The 13,882-nt window shown below is 36.0% G+C and overlaps 1 protein-coding gene across 2 annotated transcripts in view; it reads right to left on the bottom strand.

The window, feature by feature from the left end:
* Nucleotides 1-13,248, bottom strand: part of WDR36 (WD repeat domain 36) — a 37,872-nt gene extending 24,624 nt beyond the window's left edge. The window contains exons 1-11 of one of the 2 annotated variants that reach the window (XM_019940813.3): nucleotides 12,979-13,248; nucleotides 11,691-11,718; nucleotides 9,967-10,067; nucleotides 8,406-8,523; nucleotides 6,461-6,593; nucleotides 4,924-4,978; nucleotides 3,512-3,644; nucleotides 2,785-2,960; nucleotides 2,346-2,466; nucleotides 1,775-1,840; nucleotides 719-805 (exon numbers count right to left, since the gene is read on the bottom strand). In XM_019940813.3, the coding sequence (XP_019796372.1) occupies nucleotides 719-805; nucleotides 1,775-1,840; nucleotides 2,346-2,466; nucleotides 2,785-2,960; nucleotides 3,512-3,644; nucleotides 4,924-4,978; nucleotides 6,461-6,593; nucleotides 8,406-8,523; nucleotides 9,967-10,067; nucleotides 11,691-11,718; nucleotides 12,979-13,140 (1,180 nt within the window). In that variant the 5' untranslated portion in view covers nucleotides 13,141-13,248. The remainder of the gene's footprint in view (nucleotides 1-718; nucleotides 806-1,774; nucleotides 1,841-2,345; nucleotides 2,467-2,784; nucleotides 2,961-3,511; nucleotides 3,645-4,923; nucleotides 4,979-6,460; nucleotides 6,594-8,405; nucleotides 8,524-9,966; nucleotides 10,068-11,690; nucleotides 11,719-12,978) is intronic. The other variant, XM_004326040.3, reaches the window with a different exon arrangement.
* Between the last annotated feature and the right edge of the window lie 634 nt (nucleotides 13,249-13,882).

Raw genomic sequence — 13,882 nt, 5'->3', positions numbered from 1 at the left:
AAAGAGCCATTAAAGATTTTTAAGCATATGAATGACATGATTCAGATCTTTTAGAAAGACCACTCAGGTTCTAAGATAGAAAATAAACAGGAGGGGGGGTTAAAGTTAAAAAAAAAAAATGACCAGTCATCAGGTTGTTATAAATAACCTTGAAATGGAAATGGTGCCTATACAATTATTTCTATGATAGTTTTCGCTCAACAATCTTATCACCTATCTACATTTTTCTTAAAATCACTTCTTCGAATGATGCACTGCTCAAATGACACAGTATACTAAGACCTCAGTATGTTCAGATGTTTATTAAATTAGCCAGAGCTCTATGTTCTCAGTTCTCACCTTTTTACATTAGTGACTTTCTTATACCAGGCATATAACAGAATAAATAGAAGAGCTACAAAATGAAATAGCAAATATTGTTTATTAATAGCTTACAGAGAACAAAGCCTAAATTATTAGATAACAAGTTCAAATTATAAATAACTCATTTTCAGTCTTCACACAAGACTAGCATGCACTTGGGATGCATCCTGGATTCTTATTAATATTTGCTGAAACATTTATTAAAATGGGAGAAATAAAGAAATATATTTTGAGTTACCCTCCGGATGCTTATTAATATTTGTAAAAACATTTATTAAAATGGAGGAAATAAAGAAATACATAGGAGGAAATAAATGACAGAGCAGAACTCGAAACACAGTATGAAGTTTCTTACCAGCTGCAAACTTTGTGATGGGTGGAAGTCTCACTGACATGGTATTCTGAAGTCCTTTACGTTTGACTCTCTTTTTATTTATTAATCCTGTGGTTAGGGGAGAAGGGAATAGAGCTATGAATCCTTCTTAATGAAAAATGTATATATAAAAAAAGCTATTCATTGTCATATAACTATAAACTTCAAGATATTCCCATTTAAGTCAGGTGCAAAATAAAGATGATATTACCACTATTATCAGTAGTATTAACAATGACAGAAATATAAATGAACAGACTGCAGTCACAATATTAGCAAAAAAATAAATATTAGCAAATTATATTAAAATATATAAAATACCACTGAATAATCTTAAATATGTGGGACCAATAGGAGGAAAACTAAAAAAACTTCACTGAGGAACATTAAAGACAACTTGAATGAGGATATGTCATATTCCTAGATGTGATGATTCTTAAAAATATCAAATCTCTCCAATTTGATTCTAAGAAGAATTATTTTGGATATTGATTTTAAAATGATCCTGAAATTCATCTGGAAGTATATACATGCAGGAATAGCCAGGATATTGGCTTGCAAAGAAGAGTAATTATAAATAAAACTGAACATTTTTGTTTAATAAACAAACTCTTTCAAATAACAGAAACCATGGGAAGGGATACAGAATAAAAGAGCCCTTTTTGCAAAAAGATGGGATGCTTCTTACTTTGATGCTTTCTCTAAGCTTCCTTCCATCTTTAAAATGTTATAGTCTGCAGATGGCTCAAGTTAGATCGTTAATGTCTTTTCGGTGGCAGCAGTATGTTTTTACCACTTAAGATGTTTTTTACCACCTAAGATATCTAACTCTTCAATAACCTTACAGTAGCACCTCAATCACTTCCATAGCAACATCGATCTTAAGTATCTTACTACTACTCTTTCATACAAAGGATTTTTATTTCATCTGAAGAAAGAGGAAATTATCAATGAAACCTCCTCTGATTATCTTACAGAATCTTGAAATGATTTTTTGTGTGTGACCAACAGTTTTTTTCCATCTTGCAAATGACGTACCATGTCCCAAGCTCTTGTTAAATTTTTCATGTATTGTGGAAAATGACTGAAGAGTTCCATCCTGACCTGTTGATATACAGAGAAAATGCCTAATCAAGCTTCATTGAAACAATGGACCATTTAAATCACAGCTCTTATAATATTAGATTCTACAGAAAGCTTGAAGTTAGTTTGCAGCACTTTAAAAGGCGAGCTGATTGCAACTACCTAATTTATCATATTCAACTGCACACAGAATGCCATTTAGTAAGAACAAAGGATAAACTGAGGTGCTAATAACTGCCAGTAGATTATCTGTATAGGCAAGGGCCACATTTCTGGAATTTGCCCTTTCTGTCTCTGAGGATTAGTAAATAGAATGACACTCCAAATAAAAGTAATAGCAGCTACAGTGTTCCCTGAAGTATTCAAAAACAATCACCTCATTTTACCCAGATTTCCAAGTCACTCAAAGGGGCATTTGAATCTAAAACTGTGTAAATACCAAATAAATATTAAATACCTAATAAATATTAAACACTCTGCTCTCATTACTTGCTGAAATAAATTAATGCACAAAGCAGAAACTCACTTGCGCTAAGAATTTGTTGTCCGTTTTGTCCATAATATCTTATTTTGGTAAGAGGAGCACTATGTCCCATTCTGAATCTCAAAAGCCGGCCTTCACCTGTGGGACCATCAAATATCCATATCTGCCAAGAAATAAAAAAGTAAGGTTCTTCCACAATGTTTTAAGTGATCCGCAAGCAGTCAAATCATCTCCTATACAAATGTGGCACTGGGTATTGCGTGCAGACCACTGACCCTGGAGTGGGGGCTGGGGAAAAGCTAAGCTGTAACTCTCTCACTTTACTAAAATCATGTAACCTGCTATGCGTTCTATTTCATCTGTATCAATATCTTATCCCATATTCCCTTCATCTGCTAGGTTCCAGGCTGATACAGTACAGCAGGCTTATAATAACCAAAGGGTAGGACACATGAGCCAAGAAAGATAAGAATCATAGTACCCTGAGAGCATTGTCAGCACCATTTGTGACAAGAAGTGGTTCTCTATGGAGAAATGTCAGTCCGGCAATTGCTGTAGAATGTGCATTTCTCATTTGATTGATTAACTTTTTGTCTTCTAGATCCCAGAGTCCAATATGGCCACATGGGCTTCCAGCTGCCATTACTGGATGACCATCTGTTGTTAAAATAGAATACATAAAGAAAAACATGCAACTTAAAACAATTAAACTTAAGAATTTCTCTCTCCATCCTTTTAATCCATAAATATAAAGTTTAAAAAAAGACTATACACCAATAATCTATCAATATTCCTTTGGCTCTTTATATTCCAGTATTTCATTCATTTCTATTAGATTAAATTATAAGAAAATATTAAGAAAATCTCTATGAGCTTCAAACTAATGCATTTCAAGTGTTCTTAATTTTCATCAATCAATAAATTAAGGACTTCCCTGGTGGCACAGTGGTTAAGAATCCACCTGCCAACGCAGGGGACACGGGTTTAAGCCCTGGTCCGGGAAGATCCCACATGCCGCAGAGCAACTAAGACCGTGCGCCATAACTACTGAGCCCGTGCTCTGCAATAAGAGAAGCCACCGCAATGAGAAGCCCTCGCACCTCCGCGAAGAGTATCCCCCATTCGCCGCAACCAGAGAAAGCCCCTGCACAGCAACGAAGACCCACCACAGCCAAAAATAAATTAAAAAAAAAAAAAAGTTAAGTTACCTGTGCGAAATGAAATCGAAGTAATAGGTCCCCAGTCTTGACGAAACTTCATTAATGTTTCATCAAACTTAATGTTGTGAATGATAATCTGACCCGACATAAGACCAACAGCAACAACATCCACAGCTGGTGCCTGAAAATTAAATTACTCAACTTTTTATTTTCTTAATCAAATTAAATTAATAGCTTTAATAATACTGATGATTACATCATTACTTATGTGTTATCAAATTATTAATAGCTTTAATAATACGATGAGTACATCATTACTTATGTGTTATCAAAAGAAATAATGGAATATCTAATCTAATAGTCTATGATTATAATCTTCTGTTTTTTTGTTTTTTTTTTTGCGGTACGTGGGCCTCTCACTGTTGTGGCCTCTCCTGTTGTGGAGCACAGGCTCCGGATGCACAGGCTCAGCGGCCATGGCTCACGGGCCTTGCTGCTCCGCGGCATGTGGGATCTTCCCGGACCGGGGCACGAACCCGTGTCCCCTGCATCAGCAGGCGGACTCTCAACCACTGCGCCACCAGGGAAGCCCTATAATCTTCATTTTATAAATGGTCTTACATACAGACTCCATAAATTTCTTTATTTTAGCACACAAGATCAATGTCTAATACCATTACAAAATGGAATCAGGCTAACATGTTATTAATTTGCCATCAAGTAACTACTACGCATGAGACCCTGTGTAGAAGCTGGGTATACTAAAACAAGTATGATGTCTTGCCCTCAAAGGACCTAATCATCTGATACCTTTGGGGTCTTCTGGGTAGGTAAAAGCAGAGTAAGGCTGACGGTAGTGTGAGAGAATAAAGGAATGTATATAAACTGGGCAGGTATAAGCAACTGATATTTAGAAAGACAAGGGTACATGGCTGTATATGTGTCCAAAATAGATATAAGATTCTCTGCAGACATACAGTCATTCATTCATACATGTCCTATAGACTCATAAAAACAAAAAGCAGTTATTTCTGGAAAAGTCAAGCATTTAATGAATTATTAAGATTTGGGCCCCAATTATCTCAAGCTACAGATCTCAACATCCTGACAAATTTTTCCGAATGACCTAAAATCTCCCTTGCTTCACTGAAAAACTCATCTCCACTCTTTACAAGGCACTGGACTACATGCTTACAAAATGAGTGGTAAACATGGTTCCATAGCAACCACAGATTTAGAGCCTAATTCCAGGCAAAAAGGTTTCCACAAACGTTTATAGACAAAGGCGCTGTTTTCAATTACATTTCCAAAACACTATTTTTTATGGTGTTATTTGTAAAGATACACTAGTCTATATATTATTTTGTCTTTAGGTCCAAAAATATGGTTGGCCCCTGAAAATGAAAGATGCTACTACTATGAGCTTCATTTCTTCTTTGACATAACAGAAAAAGACTAACCTGCTGAAGCGCTGTCACTCCAACTTTCCATCCCGCAAATGTATACAGAAGTTTACTACAACAAGAAAAATAGTTGAAAGCTATTTTTTTTGGGGGGGGGGGAGAAAAACAAAGTCAACTACATATTAAAAAATGAAATAATAACAGGTGATATTTATTAAGTTCTTACTCTGCCCCACACTATTCTAAGTATATATATTAAAACAATTCCATGAGGTAGATACCACCATTTTCCAGATAAAGAAACTAAGAAACTTAATTATGTGAAAAAAATCAAGCTAAGATCACATGGCTAAAATTGACAGAGCCCAGAGAGACCAACTCCAGATCCTAAGCTGCTAAGAACTACTCTACTATGCAACATCTTTAAGAAATTAAATAGAAAGAAAAAAAATACATGAGTAACCATGTTATATGACAGATACAATTTAAAATAAAATCTTAGAATATTGGCAGATCTCATTTTTCACTGCAACGTGTTCCTAGAAACATGCCACAAAAGGGAATATATTATAATTACAATACTCCTTGTATGTTACATGACTGTTACACGACAATACTGACGCTGCTTTAAATTTCAGAATCAAGCCATAAATGATAAAGAATCCATAAAGCAGAGATATATGAAATTGTTATAATGACAAAGTACTTAAGCATATGTTAAATTTTTTAAGGGGCACAGATTAGATCACTCAGTGATTATCCAAGGGATACTTAATGTACAATAAAGAGTGTAAACATCACATAAAGAACCTAAAGAGATAACCTTAGGGCACAGAATATTTCAGTCATTATCCCTCAGCCTAGTGCAGAGTAGGTAGTCAATGATATTTATTAAATTGAACAGAAACACTGAATTAGAACTAGGATAAACATTAAACCTCTGAAAATCTTATTTCCCTTTTCGAATTTATAAGGGCTTTGGAAAGAACAATTTGGATGGTCAAATATTTTTGTTTGCCCTTTTAATGCTATACAAAAAAAAGTGAGCTGCCATTTTTTTCTCTGGATAAACGTTCAAATAACAGGCAGAGGTATCTAAAATCATTTATCTAGACCCCAAGCTATACCAATAATATTAAGTAGATATCCGTCATGTCTGTGGTTGATGATCAATGTACTTTTACCCTAAAAACCATTCCTAAATGCTAGCACTAAATTAACACTGATTTGCTTTGCCATCTTACCTTTCTTAGTTTACTGAGAACTAAAAGCTTCCCAGCGACAATCTCATAATTATCTTCTGATCCTGTGTACTAGAGCCTTCTTTACAGCTTTATGAATTCTTTACAGTGACTAAGGCCGTTAGTATATACTTTTCAACAAGGATTTATGAAGCTGCCTACCATGTTCCAAGACCATATCCAAGCTTTCACATATGTGATGCCGTCAGTATAACTCCAAAAACAGGTATATTTACTGAAAGCTCTCCAAATAAACATATAAAGGCAAGGAGAATTGAGAGACTTAAGTGCGCATCAGGGAGTAGTGATGAGGATTAGGTAAGAATCACTTATGTTCTAAATATTGTGCTTACTTGGATTTTACATTCCACAACTGGAGGCTTCCTTGTTCACTGCCAAGAAGTATTTTATTCAAATAGGTACTCGGATGCAAAATTGCAGAAATTTTAAATACTGATTTATCAAAAGACAACTGCAGGTATTCTTCTATGAAAGTAAAAGTTATAAACAATATGTAACTTTTTAATAAAATAGTTTAAAATATTTTTCATATACCCATATATTTAGCACTTAAAATCTACCATATCAAAGATTTATGTACTAATATAAATCAAAGACATATGCTAACCTATAAACATTCCCTGAGAAATTAAACAAATGTGATGAGGGTCAACTTGCAAATTTAACTTTGACTGTCAAGAATTTTCTAAAAGTTCTAATATCAATACTGTTTAAAATTTCACTGACAAATTGGTTTACAGGAATGAAAACAAGGGTTCAAAAAAAAAAAATGACACGAGGGATCAGACTTAGTATTTTTATAATTTGATCAAGAGGCAGCAAATGTTCCAAGTGAAGCGCGTGCACTGAGCTGAGCTATTCTAGGGAGTGAAGGACCAAATATCTAGAGAGCTTGACTGGCTCCTCAAACATGTAAAAGTCAGAGGCAAACTTCAGTGAAAGGAGCAGTGTTTCTCACATTTTCACAGGAGAACCTCTAGCAGAGGAGAAGACCCTATAGCCCCGTGGAGTAGAAAATGGCACAGCCAGCTGTTTCTCGCTGCAAGATCAAAACATTTTTTGAAATGCCACGTATGTTTAAAATTCCTATGTGTGAATTTTCTTTTCTACTTCACAGTTCATCCACGATGAAAACAATTTTTCACTAAATTTCCTAATAAATTTGAATATCAGAGAAGGTACATTTCTTTTAATCTTTAGTTTCACATACTATCTGGTTGCTACACACTCCCAGGGGTATGTGTACCCCAGTTTAAGGAGAATAGATTAACAGGTGAGAATTACACAAATTTTACTTAAATACTATTTTAAAAGATTCTTGCCTCTGTTCGTAACTAACAGTTTTACTTAAGATCACCACAAACAGCTCCCTGAAGACACTGTGCTGCAGCAACAGCAACAAAAAGCTGGACATAAGGATCAACAGAAAGCCTACTGAACTCTAAGAATCAGGTTCTCTAATTTTATAAAAGGCCTTTTAACATCCATCTGCACAGGTACTACTTTTGGAATTCTGTTCCCTCCATCTGAGCAAAGACAAAACAAACAGTGACTAATCTGAACAAGAACATGGAATGACTCCCAGGAGGGCAATCTTTCTAGGATTTTTACTAAAAATAAACACATTACATCAAAAAACGAGTTAATCAAGAGATAACAAAAGCTAAAAATGTAACAGATTAAAAAACTTAAAAGCTTTAATTCATGAGAGACCCCACAGTCTTTTACATGAAGAAAGCTGGGGATATTCTGGTGATAAGTTCCTAACCTTTGAAGATAACATGGTCCTATAAACATAGCTCAGTGACATTGTTTAAGAATATCACAGTTAAAGGACACTGACCCATATTCTTAGAAAAAGGATGTATATTTTCCTTCAGATTACTGGATCTTCAAGTTTACTATTATAATTTCACTTACTGAAAGTTGAAAATACAAACCAAGTATTACTCAGATGTGAACATACACCAAAATTCACCCCACAGAGAAAATAATATAACATGTCATTAATCTTGGAGAACTGCTATACTAATACTGAACTAGTCTTAGTTCAGAAAAACACATTAAGCAGGTTATAAACAGTTAGCTCAACTAGCTGACTAAAATTATTGATACTTACCCATTTTTTACTTAGAACCTTTTTCCTTACACGTGTTAAAGATTCTTAAAATTTTTTTTACTGCTTTACTCCTTTGATATAGAAGTTATGCTTGCCTAGATACTTAATTTTAGCTACACACATACTACCCCAAGATAAAGCAATAAATTGGTTCTTACCTTCTGAATATATGTGCCAAATAATAAGAATACCGTCAGTATCAACAGAAATAACGTGATCCCCAAAGGGTTGCAAAAGATGGATTTCTGCCTTATGACCCTTAAAGGTATGTACTACCTACAATGTCAAAGTTCAAAGGAATTTCATATTATTATTCATTCATCATGTATTATTATTCATATTATCCAAAAAACAGGCTAATCCTGAAGATGCTCATGTTAAGAAATGTGGTCCAACTTTTGACTACCCAAGGTTAGATTAACAAATAGCAAGGAATCAGGCATTTTTACCTGCTCCCCCAGCCAGTCCAATAAGGAAACATGAACTAGGAACACAGAAATGAGATCTCTGAGGCTCAGCTTCTCAACCGAGCTTAGGAAGCATGCACACAGCTGGGTCCCTCACCCCATCCAATCAGCGCAATTCCGTGCTGATGGTATGTTCTAGAAGGCTGACCTCTACAGCCATCACCAGCTGGCTTCCACATGAGACAAAGGAGAGAGATATAGGATACTCCTTCCATATAGCTTTCTGTCTTGACACAGACACCCTTACCTTACAGCAGCAGCTGCATCCTCAATAACTACAGTCCCCTCCCCCACGGTTTCAGTTCCCACCAGGCTCCAGAAACACTATTTCTTCTCCTTGTCCCTTTGGCCCTAGGGATGGTAACCGCTTCCTACAGTTGATAGTCTCTGATACCTTTCTACCCCTACTTTCTATGTTTATCTCCCAGGGAAAACTACAAATTGCAATCAATATTTTGCAAAAAAAAAAAGACACTTTTCCTGACTCTCTGAAAGTCAAAACAACTCCCATTAAAGAACTGTACAGGTAAGTTGCCTTCCTCTGCCGTAGGTAGTGATGATGGAAAATGTTGGGAACAAACATCATCAGTCCAAGTTAAACTTTGAAAAGCACAGTGATTCTATCACTTGGCTATCTAGGAATCCCCATGGCCACTTTCCCTTTTCATTCTGGACCACTAGAGCCAGGTCACCTCTCAAGTCAGTTGTTCCAGGACAAACTTAGAAATGAATGAGTAAATTAACAAGAAAAGATCCTTCCTTAGTAGAGAAAACAGAGAATCTAGCTTTCTCTTTATAGGAAACAAGCACTCGGTTCTTAGAAAATGAGTCATGGGCTGTGTTGTTCATAATGAAAAAGTCAATCCACATAAAGCAGTAGTGCAAATAGGAATCTCTTACGAAAACATTTTCAAACTACTCTTAACTAAATCCTACCCCAACCAAATAAACAAAGTAGAAAACTCCAGAGACAGGACGTGGCTGGTCACAATAATGTTTTACAAGCTGTGCAAATAATTCTAACATTGATCCTTGGCAAAGAAAACTGAACTAAAGCACCAGTTTTAACTAATTTTGAGAATTTGATGAAATCAACTTTCTCTTCCTCCAGAAAAGTGAATATACATTAAAAAAAAAAAAAAGTCCAGTGTCCCAGATGAAGAATAACAACATTAAAGTTCCCTCAACTACCATGACAATCAACTACTGACTGCAAAAGACAAACAAATTAAAATAGTTCAGTGATACAAACCTCTTTATTACGGGCAAAGGCAGAGAAAACATTCCCATAAGCAGCAAAGACTAGCCTCCCATCAGCTGCCATACAACAGATATCCTGTGGAAGGGAGTTACCTAGGAAAAAGGAAATATAAGAAGTAAGGATTTTTAAGATCTTGGAACAAATAGAAACCTCAAGTATATGTATAACATTTTTCCTAACTATAATTTAAAAATATGTATGTATGAGAATCAGAGTATAAAATTTAGATTTCAATGTTATTTTAGACATCTAATAGTAACTATCACACTAAAAATATGACATCACCTTGACCTTCCCTAGAGAATTAATGTCTGGTATTTGCAGACATAAAAATGTAATCCTAAAGAAACGAGAAGAAGCTTTTGAGGTTATTTGGAAAAAAAAAAAAAATCCTCACTAAATACACAAAACTCTGGCAGATGGTCACCTAGCCTTCATGTGAATGCCTTCAGGAACATCAAGTTCCTAATAACTGCAGGAAAATTTTAAAAGTAAATCAAAACCTAGAACTCTAACTCTACCCTTTAGAGTAACCTAAAAAAACCTCCATATGATATTCTACATGCTGACCTTTCAAGTGAATAATATGGTTTCCACTCAGTCTTCTCCAAGATAAATATGCCTATCACCTCTAGCCATTTCTTATGATAGGATTTCTTGATTCCTGTCTCACTACCATGGTCACACTGGCCTTTTCTTTTTATTTCCTATTTTGGGCTTAAAATATAGAGAATCGCTTTAAGTATCTTTCATGCTGATATTCTGCTTTGGGATTTCATTTCCAAAATACTATTTTTATTGGTATACCCTTCGCTTTAGTATTTGACTTAGGTTTTAGTGCCCTTCTACTGCCTTCTATAATTTTAAAAATGTAAGTTTATCAGACATGTACACTGGATTCTTTATAGCTCTGTTTCTCTTACAAAGATCATATTTGATGGTGAAACTAGAATCTCTCAGCCCTGGCAAGCTCTTTATTCTATTAAAGAGTTTTCAAAAAAAAAAATTCCTTCCATTGGAAAAAAAAATATCAAAATGTGGAAAAAGGGAAAACTCTTTCTTACAATAGAATGATAGAATCAGAAAATCACTGATAATCATCCTACTAATAACTGATTCAGGCAAGAATCATCACCAAATGATAAACCTAGCAGTAGTTGAAACTTTGTAGAGTAAAAGGACACTTACATGGTCTCAATGTATCTTACCACTTATTACATTTATTAGTTACAAAGGGTGAAACTTTAAAATGGAGCTGCCTGATAAATGTCACCTTAACCAAATGATCAAAGTTTTCACTGCCAGGAATAAGACTAACCAATAGCATGTGCCTCCTGATATGGTTCATTGAGAATTCAGCATCATTTCTGTTATTATTGCCATACTGCATAACCTGAATCTAATCATCAGGAAGCATTAGAAAAAGTCAAATTGAAGAATATTCTAAAAAAGAACTAGCCTATACTCTTCAAAAAATAAATGTTGTAAAACACAAAGAAAGTCTGATGAATTAGTCTAGATTAAAGAAGACCAAAGAGACATGACAACTGAAGGCAACACACGATCCTGTCTTGGACTTTTTGTTGTTCTTGCTATGTAAGTTTACTATAAATACACGCTGGAGTCCTTGTTCTGCAAGTCTTAAATTATGTCAAAATTACAAAAAATTTTAAGATACTAAACATGCACAAATTCAGGATAAAGTCTATACTTACTTACTGCAACCAGACTAAGTTTCTGAACCTGTCTTAAAGAAAAAAGAAATGATTAAATTTTTACTAACAAAAACAACTATAATAATCTAACATTTGAAGATTAAGATCTAACCTCATACATAAATTTGCTATTCTGTCCTTCCTTAAAGAGACACTTAACTGACCCTAATTTTCATTATTAGGAAAGCTTATATTTTCTACTATTTCATCAGATGGAAGGATAGGTGTCACACATAGTTTTCTATATGGGCTATGTAGTAAATATTTTAACGCTTTGCATGCTGTGTGGTTTTTGTTGCAATTACTCAACTGATAATGTACCACGAAAGCAGCCATATATGACACAAAAACAAACGTGCATGGCTGTATTCCAATACATTTGACTTATGGATATAGACTGTAATTTTCAAATTTTTCATATGCCATGAAATATTATTCTTCTTTGGATTATTTCCCAATCATTTAAAAACGTCAAAACCATTCATCTCAGAAGCACAGAGCTCAGAGGGGTATAAGGAGAAATTCATACCCTAGAGATGTGTAAGACTGAAAGAGCCCTTGAAGATGAATTAAATAATCTGTTTCTTAATCAAGAGTATATGGATGTCTCCATCCCACGTCAAAATTTGATTATACTGCATCCTACTACTATGCAAATTTTACTTGGAGATTATGCTATATTAGAATAAACACAAACATACACAGAAAAATAAATAAATAAAAACGTCATGGGTCATACAAAAACTGTTGGCAGAACTGGCTTGCAGGCTGCAGTTTGTGGACCCCAATTTATGGTTACTGATCCAGCTATGTGACTTTAAGAAAGTTACTCAGGGGAAGTTTAGGGAAATTAGCTTGCTATCAAATGTGGACTGTCGCCTACAACATAATTAATCGCACCCCCTCCAGTTATCCCAATGTTTTTTAGCCTGTATTTCTAACCCAGCTCTTGTCGCGAATTGCACAAAACTGCTTGCAAGTCTTTCTGATGAAGAAGGTGGTGGCGCCAGGGAGTTTTTAAAATCACATTTACATCTTCAAGAGAACTTCAACAAATATTTAGAGAGCAAATACATTGCTATTGAACTGAAATGTTCTCTAGTACCTCCCCCTAGACAGACTGCCTCCGAAACTCTTCCCAAGCAGACTTCAAGGGCTAAATCAACACGTGGATGTAATGCGGTGGCGAAAGCCCTTGGTAGGTGACGGAGGAGAACGGGATTGCCACAGACAGAGTTGGGGGCCGGGGAGGGTGATTCCCGGGAAGCGGGCGAAAGAAGTCACTCACGTCATAGGTGTGGAAGCTTTTGCCCACGCACGTCGTCACACAGAATCGGCGCTTCAGCGCACTGAACCGCACCACGTGTGGAATGTCGTTGCTGAAAAGCCCCAAAGCCCGGAACCCCGCGAAAAGGGCGCTAGCAGTGCGGTCTCCTGCGCTCCGCTCCATTGCTTCCGCGGTGGGGTTTCCTCTGGGCTCCAGTCCCAGTGGAAACCGCGCACCCAGGCTCTCCGCGCGTCTCGTGGCACAATCCTTTGCCGGGTTCCCAAGCGCTTCCGGTCCCCGCTGCCAATCGCGTGAGCGGAGACTGTCCTCAGTGCATTTGAAAAAGAGCTCCCTACGGAGCTCGAAGGGGAGGCGCGACTTCAGTTCCGCCGTCCACAGCCTGCAGCAGTTTAACGGTGCTCCCAGCTCTCCCGGGCCTGGAAGACACTCGAGTCACTTTTCAGCGGGACCGTAGGGGAGGGGAAAGACTGGGGAAGCAAGCACAAGGGCCAGGAGGGTGAAGGGGAAACGGAAGACTTAACTCAGATGGAGTCAGGTTAAACGTGTGAAACGATGAGACTGCCAAGAAAATTTGAACACTGAGTGGATATTTGATGATATTAAGACATTATTGTTTAAATATGTGATAGTAGTATTGTGATTATGTTTTTAAAGGTCCTTATCTTTTGGAGATATGTATTTATGGATGAAATTATGTATCTGGAGATTTGTTTTCAAAATAATTGGAAATGAGGTGCATGGTTTAGATGACATAAGATTGGTAATTATTTAATCTGGGGAATGAGTATGTGAGAGTTCATAATACTGTCCTTCTGCTTCCTTTTAAAATCAAAATTTCCCATAATAAAAATATTTTTGTTTGCTTTTTACTGAGTTTGTTTAAAGTAAAATATAAATTGGAATA

Source organism: Tursiops truncatus, chromosome 3, assembly GCF_011762595.2.
Source record: "Tursiops truncatus isolate mTurTru1 chromosome 3, mTurTru1.mat.Y, whole genome shotgun sequence".
Lineage (NCBI taxonomy): Eukaryota > Metazoa > Chordata > Mammalia > Artiodactyla > Delphinidae > Tursiops > Tursiops truncatus.
The sequence above is the reverse complement of the archived record's forward strand: the minus strand, read 5'-3'. Positions and strand labels throughout refer to the sequence as shown.